Source organism: Corticium candelabrum, chromosome 16, assembly GCF_963422355.1.
Source record: "Corticium candelabrum chromosome 16, ooCorCand1.1, whole genome shotgun sequence".
Classification (NCBI taxonomy): domain Eukaryota; kingdom Metazoa; phylum Porifera; class Homoscleromorpha; order Homosclerophorida; family Plakinidae; genus Corticium; species Corticium candelabrum.
Genome location: NC_085100.1, coordinates 1,770,345 through 1,795,209, shown reverse-complemented (window position 1 = coordinate 1,795,209; position 24,865 = coordinate 1,770,345). Strand labels below are relative to the sequence as shown.

Here is a 24,865-nt window from a genome sequence, read left to right as displayed (position 1 = left end):
CAAGTACACACACAGACAATTTCTTAATTAATTGGTAAGGATTATTAATTAATTAATTATTTATTTATTAATTTATTAATTATTTAAGTATACACACAGATCATTTCCTAGTTAATTATTTAATTTTAAAAATTAATTAATTATTTGGGTATATACACAGATCATTCCTTAATTATTAAATTACTTTAATTTTTACGGATTATTAATTAATTAATTATTTAAGTATACACACAGATTATTTCTTAATTAATTATTGTCAATTCATGGAGGATTTCTATTGGTGTATAGACTCTCTGCATTTTGGACTTAATCCTTCAGATGTGAACATAAACGAAGGAAACGAAATGAAATTAGTGGTCACCATGGATGCCAATCGAGACGATTTCACATACAAATGGTTCTGTAATGATCAAGAACTATCATATCCTGACATCAGTCACAACCTTGTTATTCATGCTGTGGAGATGAGGCATGAAGGTGTGTATCACTGTGTGGCAATTGCTCGATCGGGTCAACAGTTTAAGTCTACCAGTTCGCGTCTTCGAATTACCAGTGAGTCAATACCAATCATCGTACTGTACATGTCTTGTCTGTATGTGTTGTTTGTTGTGCTGTACGTGAAGGAGATCCTGTAATTGGAACGAAATCCCACGATGTCAGACATGGTGAGACAAACTAGCCTCGGCCTCCTAGACCCATGTAATGCTGATTTAAAATTGTCCTTACACACACACACACACACACACACACACACACACACACACACACACACACACACACACACACACATACACACACACACACACACGCACGCACGCACACACACACACACACACACACACACACACACACACACACACATGCACACGCACACGTACACATGCACACATGCACACACGCACACCACACACACACACACACACACACACACACACACACACACACACACACACACACACACACGCACGCATGCACACATACACACACACCACACACACACACCACACAGTTAGCTTCGAGCTTCCGGACCAGAGAGCGCAAACTCTAGTCTGGACCTACGTCGATACTGAAATGATTTCAGAAATAGCCTTCTAAGCCAATCAACTACTTACAACTGGAATATCAGTTGTAAGTTGTGATTGGTTTAGCAGTAATTGGTTATGCTAAGTGCACTAACGCTGATTGTCCGCGTGTGAAATCCTCGTGGGCGGCTAAGTGCACGCCAGAGCCGTGATGAAGACTCTGGTGCATGCACACATCTTAGTTTTAGCTTCAGTTCTTCGATATTTTCAAGCTTGCGGTGACAGGATATGCACAGCAGCTTTGCTAGACCATCACATTTGACAACTGGTCGAGCGGTAGTCTCGTCAGTCGAGCAGTTAGACTAGCTAGCGGTCTGCCGAAGAATCAAAGAGTCGTTGTTTCATGCCGTCCACCAAGATATCGCCGCAAACACGGCAGACGTCTTTTCTTTGTTCGTGAGATCTCGTGGCATTTACAAAGGATATGTTGATCTAGGTAAAACGATCTTACGCTGTTAGCCTACCATTTATCATCGCTTTTGATAAATAGTTCCGAAATCATTTTAGTATTGACGTGGTCCAGACTAGAGTTTGTACGCTCTCTGGTCTGGTAGTTCCAGGCTAACACACAGTCACACAAGCACACATACACTCACACACACACACACACACACACACACACACACACACACACACACACACACACACACACACACACACACACACACACACACACACACACACACACACACACACACACACACATGCACACACACACACACCACACACACACACACACACACACACACACACACACACACACACACACACACACACACACACACACACACACACACCACACACACACATGGAGGATTGGAGGACGATTTTGAATCGACGCTACATGGGTCTGGGATATGACGTTCTGTTGATGTTTGATTTTGTTATATTCTTATAGTCTCTATAAGAATAATTTCAAATAAACTTGGATTTATATTTATTTTTCCTTTTTTAATTTTTTTATTTTATTGTCTAATTTTTATTAATTTTTAACTTTTTATTTTACATTTTAATTTTATTTCATTGTTTTTATTTTAGTCATTTTTAATTTTTTATTTATTCTTAATTTTTATTTTATTTACTTTAATTATTTATTTATTTTTAATTTTTTATTTATATTAATTTTTGTTTATTTTTAATTTTTTTTATTTACTTTTAATTATTTATTTATTTTTAATTTTTTATTTATTTTTAATTTTTTATGTTTTATTTATTCTTAATTTTTTCTTGTGTTGTTATGCCCCTCAATAATGGGCAAGTGGGGTCTTTTCCCCCATCTGGGCACCCACCAACCCGGCAGGTGAGCCCAGCAGGGTACAAGTTTCTGTGTATTCCACGCAGCGATCAATGACTAGCCAATACGATATAGATTGCAGGCATTATAGTGACTGCGAACTCGTGAACAGCATGCCTAGTGGATATCAAGGGCCATCAGGAAAGCACTGAACGTCATCGTCAACGGACCCTTCGCCAGACCACAGAAACTCCCCAATGACTGATACGAGTCATAGTCTCATGGACAAAGCTAGAGAAACATGAGAAAGAAAGACAGACAAGTTTCATAATTTACTGTTGTCACTGGAGTTTGAACCCCCAAAACCATGGCGTGGTAGCTATTGTCTCTAACCACTAAGCCATGGCGGTGACTATTATTTTTAACTTTTAGTTTTTTTTTAATTTTTTATTTTTTATTTTATAAATAATTTCTTATTCTTATAGTCTCTGTTGATCCTGCAACTCGTGGTTTCTCTCCATTGTTGTCGGCGCCTACTAGCAGCATTGCCTCTAACCAATACAGTCGCTCGCTCGACGCTTCCTCACAGATGTCACAACACTCGGACACAGCATCACCTCTTCCACATCAGAAAGGTGAAACAAACAGCAGAGAGGCGATCAGTAATGACAAGTAGTGTGTGTGTGTGTGTGTGTGTGTGTGTGTGTGTGTGTGTGTGTGTGTGTGTGTGTGTGTGTGTGTGTGTGTGTGTGTGTGTGTGATTGAGTGTGTGACTGTGAATATGTGTGACGGTGTGTGTGCATGTGTGACTCTGTGTGTGTGTGTGTGCACGCGCGTGTGTGTACAGTAAGGCAATAAGTTAACTTCTTTTACTAAAAACGTGTATGCATTGCTAGTAGACAAGACTCAAGTTGTTGATCACGACGCCTCTACGCCTCTCATCTATTTTGACACAGCACATCGATATGATGACATCAGTGAGCCAAAGCCGTATGAGTCATGTATACCCCCAGCTATAGTTATCCAGCCAGAGGATCAAGTAATCAACGTCGGTCAGGAACTGATTCTAACGTGTCAAGCGATTGGGACGCAAGCACTAAAGTACCAATGGTATTTCCAAGGGAAAAAGTTTGGAAGTCCAGAGAACCACAACTCGGTCAGGCTTTTAAGTGCCACTCTACAACACAGCGGTCGATATCATTGCCAAGTAAGCAACTATAAAGCAACCGCCACGACCATTGAAGTACAAGTTACTGTGAGAGAAGGTATTGCTCATTGATTACAATCTATTTTGTGTACAAGGTTACAGGGCCGGTTGAGCAGAGGTGGCCAGGTGGGTCCACCCAACTTTTGAAAATGTTTTTAATTAGAAATACAAAAACTTTTTAAAAATATTAGTTCAAGTGATTAAATAAATTAGCTATTTTTATGTTTATATGGGTGGGGCTTGGCCATCAAGACCTGGCCTAACACATTAGTCTCTCGTAGCCAGACCCTTTCCGCCGCGTCCTACTTCTCTAGCCTGTACATGTATGACGCGGCTGGAAGGGTCTGGCTACGTGAAACTACATCTGGACTGCTTCACTGGCCCTGGGTCTAATAATTATTGAAATTGTTTTCTTAAAAATACAAAAAACCTTTGCAAATATTAGTTTAAGTGATTAAATAAATTAGCTATTTTATGTTTATGTGGGTGGGGCTTGGACATACAAACCCAACACATTAGTTTCGCGTAACCAGACCCTTTCTGCCGCGTCTGACTTCTCTAGCCATATGACGCGGCTGGAAGGGTCTGGCTACGCGAGACTACATCTGGACTGCTTCACTGGCCCTGGGTCTAATAATTAATAAAAATGTTTTTTAAAAAATACAAAGAAACCTTTGCAAAATGTTAGTTCAAGTGATTAAATACATTAGCTATTTTATGTTTATGTGGGTGGGGCTTGGACATGCAAGACCTGGCTCAACACATTAGTCTCGCGTAGCCAGACCCTTCCCGCCGCGTCCTACTTCTCTAGCCCGTATGACGCGGCCGGAAAGGGTCTGGCTACGCGAGGCTACAACTGCTTTACTGGCCCTGGGTCTAATAATTAATTAATTAAACATACTTTCTTGCAGTTGAGAACCTAAAGCCTCGATTCATTCGTTCTCCGAAACCCGTCGAGATGCCTGTTGGTCAAACTGTGGTTCTATCCTATGAGATCGAGGGCGAGCGGCCGCTGGAAATCGAGTGGAAGAAAGATGGAGAGACGATTCATGGAGAGACGATTCATGCAACGAAAGAATCCACCTACACGATATTCAATGCAAGAGAGAGTGACAGCGGGGTGTACATGTGTGTGGCTAGCAACCGACATGGACTGTCGGTATCCAGACCCACACAGCTCACCGTCTACCCCAACAACACGTAGGAGGTAGAGACGCGAGTTCGATTAGTGTGATACATTAATGCCGATTTGAGACCCGATTTCTTAGATATTAGCTAATGTAGCCGCTTGGCACCTTACTCATCATATGATGTAACGGATCGCGTTTTCGTCGGACTGTATACTAACTAGATTTCAAGGAATCGCTCGTTGTGTATGATATAACTCGTTCAATCTAGCATATCTAGTCACTGCGCTGTAATCGTTGTCAGTGTGAGCACATTGTCCGCGCGTGTGAGCCACACTAGTGTACCAAACCGTCGACATCTTGTCATCGACAATGAAGGTCGCTTTGACCCTCGTGGGGGCCACTTTCTTATCTCTACTTTCCAGCGTCTGCACAAACGGTTTGCCACTTGTTCTAGACACTAGCATTGTTATCTTATTTTTATACGATTTTTAGAGGTGTATATCTACCGAATGTGTCGAGGGGTGTGGGGCCCGTGGTCGACATGGTCGGGATGCAGTAAGACCTGCGACCGAGGCGAGCAGACACGTCGTCGGCCGTGCAAGCCCAAGAACGACATCGTCTGTTGGGGATACCTACAGCCGCACTGTAAAGGCAGAGCGAGTCGAACGAGAGAATGCAACACAAAAGCGTGCACAAAATGTGTGAGACTGTGACGCGTTTTTAGGATTTTAAAACCGTGTAGCGCGCGTTACCTGTGTTCCATTTGTGTGTGTAAAGCGTCTGCTTCTACTTGGAACGTGTGGGGCAGCTGGGGTAGTTGCAGTGCGTCGTGCGGCGGTGGCTACAGAACAAGGCAACGCACATGCAATGGAAACCAATTGCAGCTCTACGCACCGAGGACGTGCACGGGGCAACGCCAACAAAAAGGAAAATGCAGCACAAATTGCTGCCCAGGTGTGTGCACATGCATGGATGCATGCATGCAGTCATCACCAAATAGACAGTCGATTAGATCAATTAGTGTAATGACATCTGCTTGTTAGTCTCGCGTAGCCGGACCCTACCGTTACGTCATACTTAGCGGGAGTACATGTATGACGCGGCGGTAGGATCTGGGTACGCGAGACTAGCTTTTTTGTGTAGTGAACAGTCAATGGCAAAGTTGGACTGCCTGGTCGGCTTGTTCGGTCACATGCGGGCAGGGAAAGAGGTACCATAGAAGATCGTGTGTGCCAGCCAAATGCGGGGGCGTGAGCTATTGCAAGGGAGCTGTGACTGTGTATGGCAACTGTAATTCAGGATGTTGCCCTGGTGAGAATGGATGGTTGTTAGGGTGTCTCAATGCTGTCATCATTATTTTTTGATTTCTAGTTCATGGATCGTGGGGGTCATGGGGAAGGTGGTCTGCATGCTCGGCCTCGTGTGGTGCAGGCACACAAAAGCGTATCAGGACTTGCATCCAGCCTAAATGTGGAGGACAAAACAAATGTGTCGGGTCAAACATTCAAACAAATAGATGCCAGAAGAGATGTTGCCCCGGTGAGGGAAGATTGACTTGAGACTACATGCATGGTAGATAGGTAGATAGATAGACACACAGACAGACAGACACACAGACAGACAGACAGACAGACAGACAGACAGACACACAGACAGACACACAGATAGACACACAGACAGACGGACGGACAAACATGCAGACGGACAGACAGACAGACGGACAGACTTACAGATAGATCATTCTAAGGCACCTGAAATTTAATAGTTGGTTTGTCTTGTTAGTGTCGGGTTCATGGAAGGCTTGGAGTGCATGGGCGCCCTGCTCGGCGAGCTGTGGCAATGGTGTGAGCCGGCGGTACCGATTGTGTGCTCCTCCGCGCTGTGGAGGTCGAGACGTGTGCGGAGGTCGTTACAACCAAACACAGGCAACTGTATGCAAGAAGGGATGCTGTCCGGGTGCGACACACACACACACACACACACACACACACACACACACACACACACACACACACACACACACACACACACACACACACACACACACACACACACACACACACACACACACACACACACACACACACACACACACACACACACACATTTCTTATCAATTGAAGTGTTTTTGTGTAGTGAACGGATACTGGAAAGCGTGGGGTGCGTGGAACAAGTGCTCGGCGACTTGCGGATTGGGAACCAAGACTCGGTCACGTGTATGTGTTGCTGCTGCATGTGGGGGTAGGAATGGATGCACTGGTGGCGGCCAACAGACAGTGAAATGCGGCGCCATTTGTTGCCCAGGTCTCATTCTGTCACACACGCACGCACGCACACACACACACACACACACACACACACACACACACACACACACACACACACACACACACACACCTTAGACTGCCCATCCACATGGATGATGGCAAGCGTAAAAATTGTATACGTATATAGCAAAACTAAGTTAGAAACGAAGTCACTCTATCACTGTTTGTCAGGTCTGATGACATTTGTGTCTCTTTTTATCACTCTCTCTTGTGAAGAAGCGATTGCATTTGTCACACTTGACTGCTGCCAATTCTCGTTTTTGAGGACCAGGGCGGCTTTTCCTCTGTAGCAATTATGTCTTGTTTTCCCTTGCTGTGACTTAATCAATAGTTCGATTGCAGGTTGTGCATAGAAGTTCTTGATCTTGATGAGTACTTCTGGAATTTACTTTGACATATGCCTTTCTATTTCTACAAATATCTTCCAGTTTTACTCTCTCTTTAATAATTGAGTCAATTCCACTATCGCAAATCTGCTTGCATTTTTGTCCATCCTGCGTGAGATTGAACTAGGTGTTTGGCCAGCCAAATTGATGTCTCATTTAATCCTGTCTTTCCATCTTAATCTCACCCCATGGGCTGGACGAGTGGATGGGAGCCATGCATGAAGCAAAACACACACACACACACACACACACACACACACACACACACACACACACACACACACACACACACACACACACACACACACACACACACACTGACCTTATCTCTCATGCAGTGGATGGTGGATGGGCAGCTTGGGGTCAGTGGGCTGCCTGCTCAGCAAGCTGTGGCTCCGGCAGAAAGACTCGCACACGACAGTGCATTCTCCCCAAGTGTGGCGGCAAAGATTTCTGCGTCGGACTGAGCAGACAGCGTGTCAACTGCCAGAACGTCTGCTGCACAGGTAAGCAACACAATGAACAAGTTAACACAAAAAAAACAGATTACAACATGAACGTTTACTTTACTCACATTTCAAGGCAAAGGAACGTGGACTGCATGGTCAGGGTGGAGTGCCTGCTCGGTGACATGCGGCAGTGGCACAAGAACGAGAGTTCGACAATGCAAACAGAGCGACAAGAATTGTGACAAGGCTACTTGCTCGGGCTCATCCGATCAACGCCAGCAATGTTTCATGAGATCGTGTGAACCAATTGAAGATCCACCGGGTAGAACTACAACAACTGCTACAGGTTTGTCATTTAATTAATTATTTAATTTTATTTTTTATTAAATTTTTTTAAATTTCTTTTTTAAAAATTTGAACAGAAATGCAATTAGTCTCTTGCATAACCCCTCCTAACGCGCACGCTCGAGGAGCAGAGAAGGGGCGGTGCCCGTCTGTCATTTTGTATGTTTGTTTGTTTCTGTGTATGTTTGCCTGTCTGTCTGTATGTCTGTCTGTCTGTCTGTCTGTCTGTCTGTCTGACTGACTGACTGTCTGTCTGTCTCTGTGTATATTTGTATGTATGTCTGTCTCGCTGTCTGTCAACTAGTGTATCTGTGTGTCTGTCTGTCAGTCTGTCTGTCTGTCTGTCTGTCTGTCTGTCTGTCTGTCTGTCTGTCCGTCTGTCTGTCTGTCTCTGTGTATGTTTGTATGTAAGTGCTGTAGCTCAATTGGTTAGAGAATGCGTTTGGAGAATGGAAACATCTGGGACCTTGCAGGGTTGCAGGTTTAAGTCACAGTGATGGTGAGCTATGGCATAATTTCCTTGGGCAAGAAACTTACACACAATTGCCTCTCTCGACTCAGGAGTATAAATGAGTACCTGGTCATTGACTGGGGTGGCAAAGGCCTCCGACTGCAACAAAGTCCATCAGCCACTGGGGTCCTGGTGGGACTTCGGGTGCCCACACCACAGTTGGCTTCGCATTCGGTGCTCTTGCGAGCACCTGGCCAGGTGATTGCTTAGCACTGCCCATAGCTTCCTGCTTAGTGCACAGGAACCCAGCCATTTTGCTGGGGGCATTACCGTTTAACGGCAGCTCCTTATTCATTTGCCATTTGCCATTGCCATGTTTGTATGTCTATCTGTCTCTCAGTCTGTCAGTCTGTCTGTCTGTCTGTCTGTCTGTCTGTCTGTCTCTGTGCATGTCTGCCTGCCTGTTTGTCTGTCTGTGTGTCTGTCTGTCTGTTTGTTCGTTTGTTTGTCTGTCTGTCTGTCTGTCAAGACATTCTACAAATGGTTAGTACATCTAGACTAACGTATTACAGTGCCATAGTTAATTAACAAATATAATTGAATTTGTTGATTAACAACATTAATATTAAATTAATGGTACAGTACCCAACCTGCGGCAACAACTTAAAATGGCGTCACTCATTGATATCATGTACCATTATTATTGTTTAAAAAAATTAATATTAATACTACTATTACGTTACTAAATTAGTATGACGTCATAAACACAGACTAAGAGCAACATAAAGCAAATTTTTCTCATACAGTTGCCTTAGCTTCCAGACCTTTTACCCCAAAAGAGAAATTCAAGACTATGACAGTTCAATTACCAGCTTGTGGTGTCCACACCCCATCAGTTGGTTTGTACTACTTTTGCACCGTTGCCATGGAAATGATGAATTTAAATGTCACAATTTATATTTTAAGAATAAAATAAATTGTTTGATATCAATTGTATTTATAGGCTGTCGGCCACCTGAGAGTATTGCAAATGGGTTTTACACGCCGGTTGAGACACTCTACAGTGTCGGTGATGTGGTGCAGTATGGATGCGAAATCGGGTTTCGCTATATCGGTAAACTGAAATTGAAATGCTCGGCGAAAGGACGCTGGAACAGAAATCCACCCGAATGTCGAGCCAAGGAATAATGCAATGAAACTGATGATACTGTGGCACTGCCATATATGGTAGTGTTAGTGTTAGGTAATATCAATGAGTGACTGTTGCTGATTGGCTGTTTTGCAATACACTGATAAGTAATGTTAGAGGTTGTAGCAGTTAATTGACTAACAACGTCTTTGAAAGGATTTTTAATTTAGCATTGAAGTGGGTCTGTTTTCTACTTAACAATTTTGTGATTGGCTAATTTTAATTACATCTAAACGTGATAACCAGAAATGAAGAAGCATTTAGCCTACTATTAGTATTATGATTATGTTTTTATGACATTTAATTTTTGGTCTACATTTATAGCTATGACAAGAAATGCTAGGACATGTCTACTAAACTGTTTTTAGATTTTATTGTCCTTTGCTCGTTGGTATTAATAGAGAATGTAATGCTCAGCTCCTCCTCCTCGCGTGATTCACGTGCGTTTTATAATGTCCGCCACGTCTGTTAACGTATCTACTGTTGCTGGCTCTCTACAGGGTGGACATCGTGACGGGGCAGGAAGAGATGCTCTATTCTACTATCCAATTGGCTTGGCCTTTACAAATAGCGGTGATATAATAGTAGCAGACTTCTCTAATCATTGTATCCGTAAAGTGACGTTACCTAGAGGAGACGACATAACCTCACACGTAGAAACGATTGCTGGAGTTGCTGGCCAGTGTGGCTACAGAAATGGGACTGCAGATCAAGCTTTGTTTAACAAGCCCTGGTCAGTGGCTGTGGGAGAGGACGACACTATCTACGTGACAGACAGGGGAAACAATAGAATCAGAACGGTGTGTGTGTGTGTGTGTGTGTGTGTGTGTGTGTGTGTGTGTGTGTGTGTGTGTGTGTGTGTGTGTGTGTGTGTGTGTGTGTGTGTGTGTGTGTGTGTGTGTGTGTGTGTGTGTGTGTGTGTGTGTGTTGCGATAGCTCAGTTGGTGTACATCCGGGACCTTGAAGGGTCACAAGTTCAAGTCACAGTGATGGTGAACTATAGCTTCTCTTGACTTAGGAGTATAAGTGAGTACTTGGTCATTGACTGGGGACCTAAGCGGCCATCGGCTGTGATGTGACATCAGCCACTGGGGTCTTGGTGAGACTGCGTGTGCTTGCACCACAGTTGGCTTCACAAGTTAGTGCTGTTGCAAGTGCCTGGCCCGGCTCCAGGAGTACAGGGCCTAGCTTGACAGCTGGGGTGTGACCTCTGAGAGTTAGGCAGCTCCTGATGTCTAGGTTTACGTTGTTTAGGCGCGCGCGCGCGCGCGCGCGCGCGTGTGTGTGTGTGTGTGTGTGTGTGTGTGTGTGTGTGTGTGTGTGTGTGTGTGTGTCTGTGTGTGTCTGTGTGTGTCTGTGTGTGTCTGTGTGTGTCTGTGTGTGTGTGTGTGTGTGTGTCTGTGTGTGTGTGTGTGTGTGTGTGTGTCTGTGTGTGTCTGTGTGTGTCTGTGTGTGTCTGTGTGTGTCTGTGTGTGTGTGTGTGTGTGTGTGTGTGTGTGTGTGTGTGTGTGTGTGTGTGTGTGTGTGTGTGTGTGTGTGTGTGTGTGTGTGTGTGTGTGTGTAATAATAAGAACAGATGGCAAGGAGCCGCTGCTGCAAATTACAGGGGTGCACAACTAGCGCTATTGCACTGCCTGCTTCAGTGCCAAATCCAGGGTGAGCGGATCTAGCACATGTGCACTATTGAGCAAATCCGATAAACTTGAATGCCTGCATGGTACTTGAATGCCTTCAATTAACGAAGCTCAATGTTTATGACTTCCATTATTTAAATGTTCCTGAAATCATAAGAAGTATTGTGAACTGTGTCTGAATGTACACCTGAACTATACTTTGGCTAAGTTTAGCACTGGTCCAATGCCATTCAAGCACGTTTTGGCAAAAGCAGCACTATAACAAAGAAGAAATGGATTATCACACACACAATACAATTTGATCGACATATCTAACTACTTTGTCTTGTGACTTTGGGTTGGCTCCGGACAACGATACGACTTCACAAGCAAATTATATTGTTGCCAAGCGTGTGGCTTACATACGGAATGAAATGCAGACCATAATTCTGCGCCTAGGCTATGGTTTAGCACTTTAGTGCTTCTTCATTCAAACTGTAAAACTTTTATTTCTCTACTACACAAGAAAGTTTCAACTTGGATACATGAGCATCACGATTAGCTATTCTACTACACAGATAGTCTCATGAATGCAGTCGTACACGTGTTGTACTTCTGGAAGTATGACGCGTAGGGTGTGGCTTAGGCTGGAGTGTCCCAGGGCTGTGGGAGCCGGACCACTTTTGTCTAGACTGATCATGAACTTCCACCAGAGGCTTTTAGTTCACTTACTTCTGTTTCAGATAAATCTAGTCTATCTAGTAAAAACAGCTTACGTTATTGATCACTGTGACACATACATGCGAACTCCACATTTTGCAATTGTCGACTAGATTCAGGGATAATCTCAAAACTTCTGGATTATTTTGCGGCTCCCAGGAGCAGCTGAACTACGAGGCTACTTTACACATGCTTGTTAGCGCATTTTAGGTTGGACTACTTTTTCTATTTGCTTGCTAGGGGCCTGTGTTCAGCCGGAGAAAGATGGATCTGGCTATGCGAGACAATGCAAATCTTCATGGCAGTACTCAGTACTTGGGGACGGACTCAGTCACTGACATTGAGAGTTTTGTTGCAGAGTTACTTGAGTGAGATACACAAAGGTTATGGTTTCTCCTGCTACCTTGGGTGCATTTGTATTTGATTGGAATATTTCAGAATAGGAAAGATTAGAAAGGCTACTAGGTTGTTCCATTGATACCAATTACTGTTTTGGTAAGCTTCAGAAAGTGTTTCGCAGACAACCATATGAGTGGCGTGAAATGATTGTCTTTTCTCTGAAGCAATCCTCGGGAGTCTTTGTAAGCATAGCACATGAGAACCAGAACGAAGGCATACGTCTGCAGGCAGTGGCAGTGTGCGTATGCATTTGATCACTATTCCATATTTTACCTTCTCCTTCACATCTCTTTTCTCTTTCCACAATCAAATTTACCCTAATTGCATTCTTGGCCATACATGTAGGACAAGCTAGCTTTGGTAATAGGAAGAAATATTCTAGAACAGCACACCCATGGCTTTTGCTTAATTTTCTCCTGCTTTGTTTAGAACATTTAAAATTGGTAGTGATGTCATTTCTTAATGTTGTGCATGTCATTGTGTGTAGGTGGATGGGTGTGGCACAGTGAAAACATTGGCTGGATCAGGAAACAAAGGATTAGTTGATGGGCAGGGAAGTTCTGCTACTTTTACAGAATTGAAAGATATTACTCAATCAGCAAACAAATCCATCTTCTACATCACTGACCACCACTGTACCCGTACGATAGATGTAGATGGTAATGTCATTACTATTGCAGGACAACAAGGAGCAGGTCTGACTGATGGTCACTGTAGTGAAGCAAAGTTTGACAGGCCATGGCAAATAGCATGCCGAAGTGGAGATGATGAGACATTGTATGTTGCTGACTATTTTAACCATGCAGTGAGAGAAGTATCACTCAACACTAGAAATGTTAGAACAATTGCTGGTGGCAAAGGTGCAGGGTCTTGCGATGGAGCAACAGAATTGGCCACACTAAACCAACCACTTGGAATTACTATTGACAGCAAAGGTTGCATCTTTGTGTGTGATAATGGAAATCATAAGATTAGAATAATTTCCTCTACCATGGAGACAATGACTACTCTAGTGGGATGTGGTGAGAAAGGTTTAGTAGATGGCAATGGTGAGGAAGCAAAACTAAACTGTCCGCGTTGTCTTCTTCTGAACGAGTCAACCCATACACTTTACTTTACACAGGATCATTGCATTCGTAAAGTTGATCTCCAACAGTATTTTATTCCACCACTACCAAACTTGGATGTATCATTGGGTGAAGATCAGATGTTTCTTGTAGACAACAAGGATTTGGCAGATGTTGTGTTCCAAGTTGAAGACAAACAAATCTTTGCTTGTAAATGTGTTCTAATCGCTCGCAATTCTTATTTTTCTGGTCTCTTCTCATCTGGAATGAAGGAATGCCATCCTTCAGGTGATGGACACGTGACCACAATTCCAATCCAAGATGCAAGCTATGATGCTTTTCGAGCTCTCATTGTGTATCTCATCACAGACAAGGTGAGTGTGGATGTGAATGACTGGAAGATGGTATGTCAACTTCTCATTCTTTCTGATCGCTTTCTGGTTTCCAAACTGAAGAGTTACTGTGAACAGATTGTGGCAAGACACATTAGAGTAGAGAATGCAGTTGAAGTTCTGTGTTTGTCAGACACTCACAACATTCCACTGCTGAAAGAACAAGCCATCACATTTATATGCAATCATCTTGGTGTGATGAGAGGAAGGGCTGAAATGGAGCAACTGTCATCTTCTTTACTTTTAGAAATTATTCGAAAATAACAATCTGATTTGACATGTTGTTGTGTTTTTATTGTTATTGTTGAATTTATTTTTATGCATTAGTTGGTTATTGGGTGTTTTAGTAGCTACAGACAATCATACATGTACTGCATGTGATGGCATGTCAGTGACTGCTCCATATGTATTAGTTGATTTACATTTGAAAAGATTATGAGTTTGTTGGTCACTTGTGTGTCAGACCATGAGAAAGCGAGTAGAAATAATGTTGACTGCAGGATGAAGGGTACGTGACCATTTTGTCCATTCCATTTTCAATTCTCGGCAACAATTGAATATTGAATTAGAAATTGAAAATTGCCTAGAAGGTGCTTGCAATTTCATTATTCAATTCTATTGAAAATTAAAAATTGATTGATCAACGGACTATAATTATTTGCGGATTAAAATGAATATTGAAAACAAACTTAATTTTAACCAATTTCCTTTTTCAATACAATGGAATATTGAAATTGCAAGCATGTTAGTTCAATTTTCAATGTTAAATTCAATATTCAATTGAATTTAAAAATTAAATATTAAATTTTGAACTTTCGTGGCCATTTCGTCCATTCCATTTTTAATTTTTAAAGCAAATTGAAAATTGAATGTCAAATTAAAAATTGACTGGCGTTGCTTGCTCTTACAATATTCCATTACATTGAAAATAGAAATTGATTGAAGACCAATTGTCATTTCAATATTTATTTACTTTGCAAATAGATTCAATCTTTCCATCCGTCCAATTTTTGTAAATTATGAATATTAAAATATAGCCTCCGATGCAATTTTCTTTCTTCGTACTAAATGTAAATAGAAAGTTACCCGCAGCTGCTAGCGCGAGCGATATATCATAAACGGCATAATGACACTGCGCGGGCGGTCGCCGGTGACTTCAATATTCAATTCTATTGAAAGACGAAAGTTGCATCTAGCTTAGCCACGCCCAGCCACGCCTCTGGCACGCATGCAATGTAATGCAATTAAGAGATTCATGAGAAAGCCTCGACAGACACGCGACCGACCTCTCACAACAAGTCGGTAAGCACTTGCACCTGGCTCTCGTCAACCGTCACGCTCAGGCGTCAGACATTCCTTGCGGCAATGAGCGAGGGAAGTCCGTTGCATGGAAGCACACGTCTAGGGCATCTATAATCAACGAGATCAACGTCTAGCCTACACTGGAAAGTTGACGTCTCGTCGATTTGAAAAGACTCCAAGCAACTATCTAGCTAGAGGACATTTGCGTGGATCATCTAGACCACGCCTCTAAACATCTGACGGGGAAGCCCCACCCGGTATCTATCATCTCACGATATAACGGCAGGTCGTGCATTGTCTCCACTCTCGATCTCCGTGGACGAAGTTGACGAAGACTTTGTTCGGAAGCGAGTCAAAGAGGGTAATAGTCATGCTGTCGTCAGTGAAGAATTACAGACGATGTTTCCAGGACTTCGGCGACCTAGCGAACGATCTGTTCGACGTTTCTGTACAGACAGAGGCATAAGTCGACGTTGTTCTCTGACTAAAGAGGAACTAGAACGCTGCGTGTCTGACGCCGTAAGCGAGGTGAGCACTAGCTATATATCTCTAGGTAGCTAGCTGCATGCTCATTAGAGTTAGATTAGGTCATGATTTGCTCATGATCACTCTAGCTAGGTCATGATTGTACACTGCATGTATACTGTGTGCATGGCCTATAATTCCTGTATGTATATTTATATTGACTTTGACAGGTCGGATCATCTTGCATCTTCAGATCGTCAAAAAGCAAGAAGAAAGCAACGGCTACACGATGTAAGTCAAAGTCTAAGATTTCTTGTACTTGCAGGCGGTCGCCAGTAAATTTTTGATTTTTTGCTTTGACTTTTACAAAATAATATAACTATACATATTTTAACTGCTAATACGGTCTTGTTTCAATAGCATTCTACGTCAAAATTGTAACATGGTAGCATCTAAATATTATCTAGACTCGTGATCAGTTATAACTCTTGATCACAGAATGTCATCGCTCTAGTTTGTCTTGTTTAGTCTTTTTAACTTTTATTTGTAATGAAACCTTGCATATTTCCATTTAATATATATATATATATATATATATATATATATATATATATATATATATATATATATATATATATATATATTAATCTCATTGCATATGTTTTGGTAACAGATGTCTATTATTTATATCAATATGTTCATTATGTTAGAAACTGCAAAGAAGATCTTCAGCTTTAGAGATGTCCACTACTTTGAACGACGAACAAAAGAAGACGTACGCTAGTGCCACGAAACTGGAATTGATGTCGTCAGAAGTCTCTGATAATAGCAGTGATAACGAGCCACCCTCTGAGGGAGCCTCCGCTGCTGGACGTTCACAACTTCTGATCCGACCTCTTCCGTGGAGAGCCATTGAAGCAACAAAGGTGTTTGAGTTTTTGGACAGAAATTATGCCAGAAGACAGACTCAGAGAGGAACGGTACCAAGAGTAAACGGAGCTCCGTCTACCAGAACACGTCCGGGAATGACATTGTACCAGAGTGGGCTCTAGAAGACTTCTGCTAATTATAATACGTTTGATTTTAATACATGTCAAAGAACATGGATATATAGAGCTAGATCATTCAAATTTGCTGTTAACATGTTGTCCATTGCCAAAGTTTGTTGAACTAGAGAAATAGATCACATGACAATTAATGTGACTCACCTGGTTTGTGTGTCTTAGGACTACCTATAGCTCATTTTGGGAAAATCTGTATCTGGTATTTAGGACTCCAAATGTGTGCCTAAATGTAATCTTAAAACCGGTATTCGATCTATATAGGCCGTCCTAAATGTGTTCTATACACTATATTAGGATCGGTCTAAGTATGTCTAGATATGATTAAAGGTGGTATTCAGTACACATTTAGAATAGGTTTAAACCATGCTATATCTAAGCTTTCATGCAGTGCATGCATGATCGAGTGTCCGTCTTAATTCTCTCGATCGTCGCACGTCGGTAGCGTCTTCACACTTCATACCTATGGAGCGTGACGGTTGCATGACAATTGACATCTACGATGTATGAACAAGTCTACAGAGATTTGTTGTGTCCAATTTACAGACCAATTTACAGGCCTGTAAAGGCTTTCTCATAACACCAAGTGTTTACCTACGAATTTTCAACACTTGCTGTGTCCACTAGCCTCGGCCTCCCAGACCCGTGTAGCGCCGATACAAAATCGTCCTCCACGGGTCTGGGATGGTACCGCCTCTTCTCAATATATTGCGGTTGGTCCTAGGACCAGCATTAGTGTTCAGTTTCATAATGCATACCTTTCCAATTACAGCTGTAATGAACGAAGACATCTCATGCATATCTGCTGTCTACCAAAGACTACACTGTACACAAATGACGACTTGTAGTGCGCTCTTCACGCAAACTCACGTTCCTACACGTCGTGGTTTGTATTCTGCGCCTGTCAACGGCAGTAACGACACCTAGTAGAGCCGTTTGTTCGAACCGATGCTCCGACATCTACACTAGCCAGCCAGCTGCATTGTCAACGACTTCATGATCACGTCTACTACACAAAGTCTTGCGGAGAATTCACGGCGAAGTTTTGTCGCGATTTCGCGGCAAGTCGCATTGAATCCGGACGATCGAGTCACAGCGGATGCACGCATCGCGAATTTTCATCGCGAATTCGAAGCTCCACGAGCGACTAGCAGCTACTCGCAGCGGATTCACGGCGATCAGACACATGCCGATCGCGTCCGCGGCACCACTAGTACAAGAAAGTGCTTCCTAACGTTCCGTTCGCGTTCCCTACTAACACACAAATGATAAAACCGTAGCTACTGTAAACACAAAGGTACCCGTGCAGCAGGATGCGACACGATGTTCTAGCGCGACATGTCTTCGTCGTTCTTGTATTACGGCCGTAATTGGAAAGGTATGCATTTATGAAACTGAACACTAATGCTGGTCCTAGGACCAACCGCAATATATTGAGAAGAGGCGGTACCATCCCAGACCCGTGGAGGACGATTTTGTATCGGCGCTACACGGGTCTGGGAGGCCGAGGCTATGTGTCCACTGTGGACTCGGGCCCGCCACACACGGAGAAGTCCCTGAAGGCTGTTTAGAGGCTTTCTCAATACAGTCTGTCTGTCTCTGTGTATGTTTGTATGTAAGTGCTGTAGCTCAATTGGTTAGAGAATGCGTTTGGAGAATGGAAACATCTGGGACCTTGCAGGGTTGCAGGTTTAAGTCACAGTGATGGTGAGCTATGGCATAATTTCCTTGGGCAAGAGACTTACACACAATTGCCTCTCTCGACTCAGGAGTATAAATGAGTACCTGGTCATTGACTGGGGTGGCAAAGGCCTCCGACTGCAACGAAGTCCATCAGCCACTGGGGTCCTGGTGGGACTTCGGGTGCCCACACCACAGTTGGCGTCGCATTCGGTGCTCTTGCGAGCACCTGGCCAGGAGATTGCTTAGCACTGCCCATAGCTCCCTGCTTAGTGCACAGGAACCCAGCCATTTCGCTGGGGGCATTACCGTTTAACAGCAGCTCCTTATTCATTTGCCATTTGCCATTGCCATGTTTGTATGTCTATCTGTCTGTCAGTCTGTCTGTCTGTCTGTCTGTCTCTGTGCATGTCTGCCTGCCTGTTTGTCTGTCTGTCTGTTTGTTCGTTTGTTTGTCTGTCTGTCTGTCTGTCAAGACATTCTACAAATAGTTAGTACATCTAGACTAACGTATTACAGTGCCATAGTTTAATTAACAGATATAATTGAATTTGTTGATTAACAACATTAATATTAGATTAATTGTACAGTACCCAACCTGTGGCAACAACTTAAAATGCCGTCACTCGTTGATATCATGTACCATTATTTTGTTAAAAATAAAATATAAAATAAATTAATATTAATACTACTATTACGTTACTAAATTAGTATGACATCATAAACACAGACTAAGAGCAACATAAGCAAATTTTTCTCATGCAGTTGCCTTAGCTTCCAGACCTTTTACCTCAAAAGAGAAATTCAAGACTATAACAGTTCAATCACCAGCTTGTGGTGTCCACACCCTATCAGTTGGTTTGTACTACTTTTGCACTGTTGCCATGAAAATGACAACATTGTTGAATTTTAATTTTATAATTTTAATTTTAAAAATAAAAATTAATTGTTTGATATCAATTGTGTTTATAGGCTGTCGACCACCTGAGAGTATTGCAAATGGGTTTTACACGCCGGTTGAGACACTCTACAGTGTCGGTGATGTGGTGCAGTATGGATGCAAAATCGGGTTTCGCTATATCGGTAAACTGAAATTGAAATGTTCGGCAAAAGGACGCTGGAACAGAAATCCACCCGAATGTCGAGCCAAGGAATAATGCAATGAAACTGATGGTACTGTGGCACTACCATATATGGTAGTGTTAGTGTTAGATAATATCAATGGGTGACTGTTGCTGATTGGCTGTTTTGCAATACAGTGATAAGTAATGTTAGAGGTTGTAGCAGTTAATTGACTAACAACGTCTTTGGAATGCTTTTTAATTTAGCATTGAAGTGGGTCTGTTTTGTACTTAGCAATTTTGTGATTGGCTAATTTTAATTACATCTAAACGTGATAACCAGAAATGAAGAAGCATTTAGCCTACTATTAGTATTATGATTATGTTTTTATGACATTTAATTTGGTCTACATTTATAGCTATGACAAGAAATGCTAGGACATGTCTACTATGATGAAATGTTTTTAGATTTTATTGTTTTTTGCTCGTTGGTATTAATAAAGCTTGTCATGCTAAAGCTTCTCTAGCCTCGGTATTCCAGACTGCTTTCTGCACGTGATGGGAGGGAAGGGTGGGAGGAGAGAAGAAAGCAGTCTGGGGACAGCTCCATTGTAAGTGACTTCGGAAGAGGCGCGACTGCTCAAGTTCAGAAACATCCGCTCCAATCAAAACCACCGCTAAAAAAACGGCCAATCAGCGCTGTAGACAACTGTTGACGTCAATGAGTAATTTGTAATTACCTAGAAGCGATTCTCAGACGACTGTAATAGCACAGTGGGGTGCAGCTAACACAAATGCAACGCGCTACGAGTTTCGCTCCTGATGACATGATAACTCAGCGAATGCTTGTCAGACGTTACCGGACGATCAAGCCATTGCAGCGGCTGTTCTGACTTGAAGCCTTGAAGACCAATCAACTGCTTGCTAAGCGATTTTAGTACGAGGTCGCGACGCCTTTGCCTTCTCGCTACTGGATTCAGTAAAGTCACTCATTTTCTACGTTCTCCCGTTTGTTTGTAGTCAGCTGGCAGCGAACAGCTTCTGGCAATATCCCACGAGCCATCTGGTGCTTGTTACTGTTCGTAATGAATGTGGGTAATTATCGATTAAGATGAACACCGCCTATTTCCGAAGTCACTTACAATAGAGCTGTCTCCAGACTGCTTTCTTCTCTCCTCCCACTCTCCCCTCCCATCACGTGCAGAAAGCAGTCTGGAATACGTACCGACGCTAAAGCTTCTCTTCCTCGCGTGATTCACGTGAGTTTTAAAATGTCCGCCACGTCTGTTAACGTATTTACTGTTGCTGGCTCTCTACAGGCTGGACATCGTGACGGGGCAGGAAGAGATGCTCTATTCTACAATCCACTTGGCTTGGCCTTTACAACTAGCGGTGATATAATAGTAGCAGACTTCTCTAATCATTGTATCCGTAAGGTGACGTTACCTAGAGGAGACGACATATCCTCACACGTAGAAACGATTGCTGGAGTTGCTGGCCAGGATGGCTACAGAGATGGGACTGCAGATCAAGCTTTGTTTGACAAGCCCTCTTCAGTGGCTGTGGGAGCGGACGACACTATCTACGTGACAGACAGGGAAAATACTAGAATCAGAACGGTGTGTGTGTGTGTGTGTGTGTGTGTGTGTGTGTGTGTGTGTGTGTGTGTGTGTGTGTGTGTGTGTGTGTGTGTGTGTGTGTGTGTGTGTGTGTGTGTGTGTGTGTGTGTGTGTGTTAATAAGAACAGATGGCAAGGAGCCGCTGCTGCAAATTACAGGGGTGCACAACTAGCGCTATTGCACTGCCTGCTTCAGCGCCAAATCCAGGGTGAGCGGATCTAGCGCATGTGCACTATTGAGCAAATCCGAAAAACTTGAATGCCTGCATGGTACTTGAATGCCTTCAATTAACGAAGCTCAATGTTTATGATTTTCATTATTTAAATGTTCCTGAAATCATAAGAAGTATTGTGAACTGTGTCTGAATGTACACCTGAACTATACTTTGGCTAAGTTTAGCACTGGTCCAATGCCATTCAAGATTCAAGCACGTTTTGGCAAAATCAGCACTATAACAAAGAAGAAATGGATTATCACACACACAATACAATTTGATCGACATATCTAACTACTTTGTCTTGTGACTTTGGGTTGGCTCCGGACAACGATACCACTCCACAAGCAAATTATATTGTTGCCAAGGGTGTGGCTTACATACGGAATGAAATGCAGACGATAATTCTGCGCCTAGGCTATGGTTTAGCACTTTAGTGCTTCTTTATTCAAACTGTAAAACTTTTATTTCCCTACTATACAAGAAAGTTTCAACTTGGATACATGAGCATCACGATTAGCTATTCTACTACACAGATAGTCTCATGAATGTAGTCGTACGCGTGTTGTACTCCTGGAAGTATGACGCGTAGGGTGTGGCTTAGGCTGGAGTGTCCCAGGGCTGTGGGAGCCGGACCACTTTTGTCTAGACTGATCATGAACTTCCACCAGAGGCTTTTAGTTCACTTACTTCTGTTTCAGATAAATCTAGTCTATCTAGTAAAACAGCTTACGTTATTGATCACTGTGACACATACATGCGAACTCCACATTTTGCAATTGTCGACTAGATTCAGCTATAATCTCAAAACTTCTGGATTATTTTGCAGCTCCCAGGGGCAGCTGAACTATGAGGCTACTTTACACATGCTTGTTAGCGCATGTTATGTCAGACTACTTTTCTATTTGCTTGCTAGGGGCCTGTGTCCAGCCGGAGAAAGATCGGTCTGGCTACGCGAGACAATGCAAATCTTCATGGCAGTACTCAGTACTTGAGGACGGACTCAGTCCCTGACATTGAGAGTTTTGTTGCAGAGTTACTTGAGTGAAATACACAAAGGTTGTGGTTTTTCCTGCTAACTTGGGTGCATTTGTATTTGATTGGAATATTTCAGAATAGGAAAGATTGGAAAGGCTACTAGGTTGTTCCATTGATACCAATTACTCTTTTGGTAAGCTTCAGAAAGTGTTTCGCGGACAACCATATGAGTGGCGTGAAAATGATTGTCTTTTCTCTGAAGTAATCCTCAGCAGTCTTTGTAAGCATAGCACATGAGAACCAGAACGAAGGCATACATCTGCAGGCAGTGCAGTGTGCGTATGCATTTGATCACTATTCCATATTTTACCTTCTCCTTCACATTCCTTTTCTCTTTCCACAATCAAATTTACCCTAATTGCATTCTTGGCCATACATGTAGGACAAGCTAGCTTTGGTAATAGGAAGAAATATTTTAGAACAGCACACCCATGGCTTTTGCTTAATTTTCTCCTGCTTTGTTTAGAACATTTAAAGTTGGTAGTGATGTTGTTTCTTAATGTTGTGCATGTGATTGTGTGTAGGTGGATGGGTGTGGCACAGTGAAAACATTGGCTGGATCAGGAGACAAAGGATTAGTTGATGGGCAGGGAAGGTCTGCTACTTTTACAGAATTGAAAGATATTACTCAATCAGCAAACAAATCCATCTTCTACATCACTGACCACCACTGTACTCGTACGATAGATGTAGATGGTAATGTCATTACTATTGCAGGACAACAAGGAGCAGGTCTAACTGATGGTCACTGTAGTGAAGCAAACTTTTACTGGCCATGGCAAATAGCATGCAGAAGTGGAGATGATGAGACATTGTATGTTGCTGACTTTAATAACCATGCAGTGAGAGAAGTATCACTCAACAGTAGAAATGTTAGAACAATTGCTGGTGGCAAAGGTGCAGGGTCTTGCGATGGAGCAACAGAAGAGGCCACACTATTCCAACCGGTTGGAATTACTATTGACAGCAAAGGTTGCATCTTTGTGTGTGATAATGGAAATCATAAGATTAGAATAATTTCCTCTACCATGGAGACAATGACTACTCTAGTGGGATGTGGTGAGAAAGGTTTAGTAGATGGCAATGGTGAGGAAGTAAAACTAAACTATCCGCGTTGTCTTCTTCTGAACGAGTCAACCCATACACTTTACTTTACACAGCAACATTGCATTCGTAAAGTTGATCTCCAACAGTATTTTATTCCACCACTACCAAACTTGGATGTATCATTGGGTGAAGATCAGATGTTTCTTGTAGACAACAAGGATTTGGCAGATGTTGTGTTCCAAGTTGAAGACAAACAAATCTTTGCTTGTAAATGTGTTCTAATCGCTCGCAATTCTTATTTTTCTTGTCTTTTCTCATCTGGAATGAAGGAATCCCATCCTTCAGGTGATGGACACGTGACCACAATTGCAATCCAAGATGCAAGCTATGATGCTTTTCGAGCTCTCATTGTGTATCTCATCACAGACAAGGTGAGTGTGGATGTGAATGACTGGAAGATGGTATGTCAACTTCTCATTCTTTCTGATCGCTTTCTGGTTTCCAAACTGAAGAGTTACTGTGAACAGATTGTGGCAAGACACATTAGAGTAGAGAATGCAGTTGAAGTTCTGTGTTTGTCAGACACTCACAACATTCCACTGCTGAAAGAACAAGCCATCACATTTATATGCAATCATCTTGATGTGATGAAAGGAAGGGCTGAAATGGAGCAACTGTCATCTTCTTTACTTTTAGAAATTATTCAAAAATAACAATCTGATTTGACATGTTGTTGTGTTTTTATTGTTATTGTTGAATTTATTTTAATGCATTTATTTGTTATTGGGTGTTTCAGTAGCTACAGACAATCATACATGTACTGCATGTGATGGCATGTCAGTGACTGCTCCATATGTATTAGTTGAGTTACATTTGAAAAGATTATGAGTTTGTTGGTCACTTGTGTGTCAGACCATGAGAAAGCGAGTAGAAATAATGTTGACTGCAGGATGAAGATTCACTTACCCTACTAGTTAAACAAAAATACCTACAGTACCCTTATAGTGTAGAAAAACATGTAAATGTTGACTGATTTAGTTAGGTGTTGTAGATCATTTACTGCTCCATGCATTGGAAAATGAAATTAATTGTTCATTGTTGTCTGATCGGTCAGATTGGCAAAATGCCATAAAACTATTTCCTGTCTACTTTGTCAGTTGCTGCTGTTAGCTAAGTTGGTTTGATAGTTTCGCCATGCTTGAAATTAAATAACATACACAATACTGACTAGAGCCCTAGACCACCTTAATTAATTTATTAACAAACCGAAAGAGTACAAACAAGAAATAGTTGGGAGTCATTCCATGCATACCTAACGTGTAGGGTCGACGCATTACTTTGGTAGAAACTCAACGCAGCGAGAACGTAATGAGCGGCATCCACTCTC

General features: G+C 42.4%; 5 protein-coding genes across 8 annotated transcripts in view; all 5 read left to right on the top strand.

Moving 5' to 3' along the window:
• LOC134192322 (titin-like) overlaps window positions 1–4,954 on the top strand; it is an 11,357-nt gene extending 6,403 nt beyond the window's left edge. The window contains exons 9-13 of one of the 4 annotated variants that reach the window (XM_062661047.1): window positions 289–552; window positions 624–665; window positions 2,802–2,951; window positions 3,216–3,581; window positions 4,435–4,954. In XM_062661047.1, coding sequence (XP_062517031.1) covers window positions 289–552; window positions 624–665; window positions 2,802–2,951; window positions 3,216–3,581; window positions 4,435–4,727 — 1,115 coding nt within the window. In that variant the 3' untranslated portion in view covers window positions 4,728–4,954. Of the gene's footprint in view, window positions 1–288; window positions 553–623; window positions 666–2,801; window positions 2,979–3,212; window positions 3,582–4,434 lie in introns of all 4 variants that reach the window. The other 3 variants (XM_062661046.1, XM_062661045.1, XM_062661048.1) reach the window with 3 other exon arrangements.
• A 208-nt stretch (window positions 4,955–5,162) lies between these two features.
• Window positions 5,163–8,094, top strand: LOC134192447 (adhesion G protein-coupled receptor B3-like; the record flags this gene model as incomplete). The annotated part of the gene is made up of 6 exons (XM_062661185.1): window positions 5,163–5,208; window positions 5,797–5,964; window positions 6,025–6,192; window positions 6,436–6,609; window positions 7,705–7,872; window positions 7,949–8,094. Coding segments are annotated over exons 1-6 (870 nt in total), but the record flags the coding sequence as incomplete, so codon positions are not given.
• On the top strand, window positions 8,072–10,037 carry LOC134192605 (mannan-binding lectin serine protease 2-like). The gene is made up of 2 exons (XM_062661352.1): window positions 8,072–8,161; window positions 9,615–10,037. Exons 1-2 carry the CDS (start codon window positions 8,104–8,106, stop codon window positions 9,797–9,799), a joined length of 243 nt encoding a protein of 80 aa, XP_062517336.1. The 5' UTR covers window positions 8,072–8,103; the 3' UTR covers window positions 9,800–10,037.
• A 215-nt stretch (window positions 10,038–10,252) lies between these two features.
• LOC134192446 (NHL repeat-containing protein 2-like) lies at window positions 10,253–14,442 on the top strand. The gene is made up of 4 exons (XM_062661184.1): window positions 10,253–10,600; window positions 12,374–12,501; window positions 12,654–12,768; window positions 13,020–14,442. Exons 1-4 carry the CDS (start codon window positions 10,253–10,255, stop codon window positions 14,253–14,255), a joined length of 1,827 nt encoding a protein of 608 aa, XP_062517168.1. The 3' UTR covers window positions 14,256–14,442.
• Window positions 14,443–20,831: 6,389 nt separating this feature from the next.
• LOC134192443 (uncharacterized) lies at window positions 20,832–24,317 on the top strand. The gene is made up of 3 exons (XM_062661182.1): window positions 20,832–21,179; window positions 22,956–23,163; window positions 23,218–24,317. The coding sequence occupies exons 1-3, from the start codon at window positions 20,832–20,834 to the stop codon at window positions 24,189–24,191; spliced, it is 1,530 nt and encodes a 509-aa protein (XP_062517166.1). The 3' UTR covers window positions 24,192–24,317.
• The last annotated feature ends 548 nt before the right edge of the window (window positions 24,318–24,865 follow it).

Excerpts from the sequence above, each read along its gene's own strand:
- LOC134192605 (XM_062661352.1), top strand. The coding sequence starts at position 8,104 with ATGAGATCGTGTGAACCAATTGAAGATCCACCGGGTAGAACTACAACA. Across the intron at positions 8,162-9,614 it reads AACTACAACAACTGCTACAG|GCTGTCGGCCACCTGAGAGT; the intron begins GTTTGTCATTTA and ends TTGTATTTATAG.
- LOC134192446 (XM_062661184.1), top strand. The coding sequence starts at position 10,253 with ATGTCCGCCACGTCTGTTAACGTATCTACTGTTGCTGGCTCTCTACAG. Across the intron at positions 10,601-12,373 it reads GAAACAATAGAATCAGAACG|GGGCCTGTGTTCAGCCGGAG; the intron begins GTGTGTGTGTGT and ends TTTGCTTGCTAG. Across the intron at positions 12,769-13,019 it reads TACGTCTGCAGGCAGTGGCA|GTGGATGGGTGTGGCACAGT; the intron begins GTGTGCGTATGC and ends CATTGTGTGTAG.
- LOC134192443 (XM_062661182.1), top strand. The coding sequence starts at position 20,832 with ATGTCCGCCACGTCTGTTAACGTATTTACTGTTGCTGGCTCTCTACAG. Across the intron at positions 21,180-22,955 it reads AAAATACTAGAATCAGAACG|GTGGATGGGTGTGGCACAGT; the intron begins GTGTGTGTGTGT and ends GATTGTGTGTAG. Across the intron at positions 23,164-23,217 it reads TGCAGGACAACAAGGAGCAG|CATGCAGAAGTGGAGATGAT; the intron begins GTCTAACTGATG and ends CATGGCAAATAG.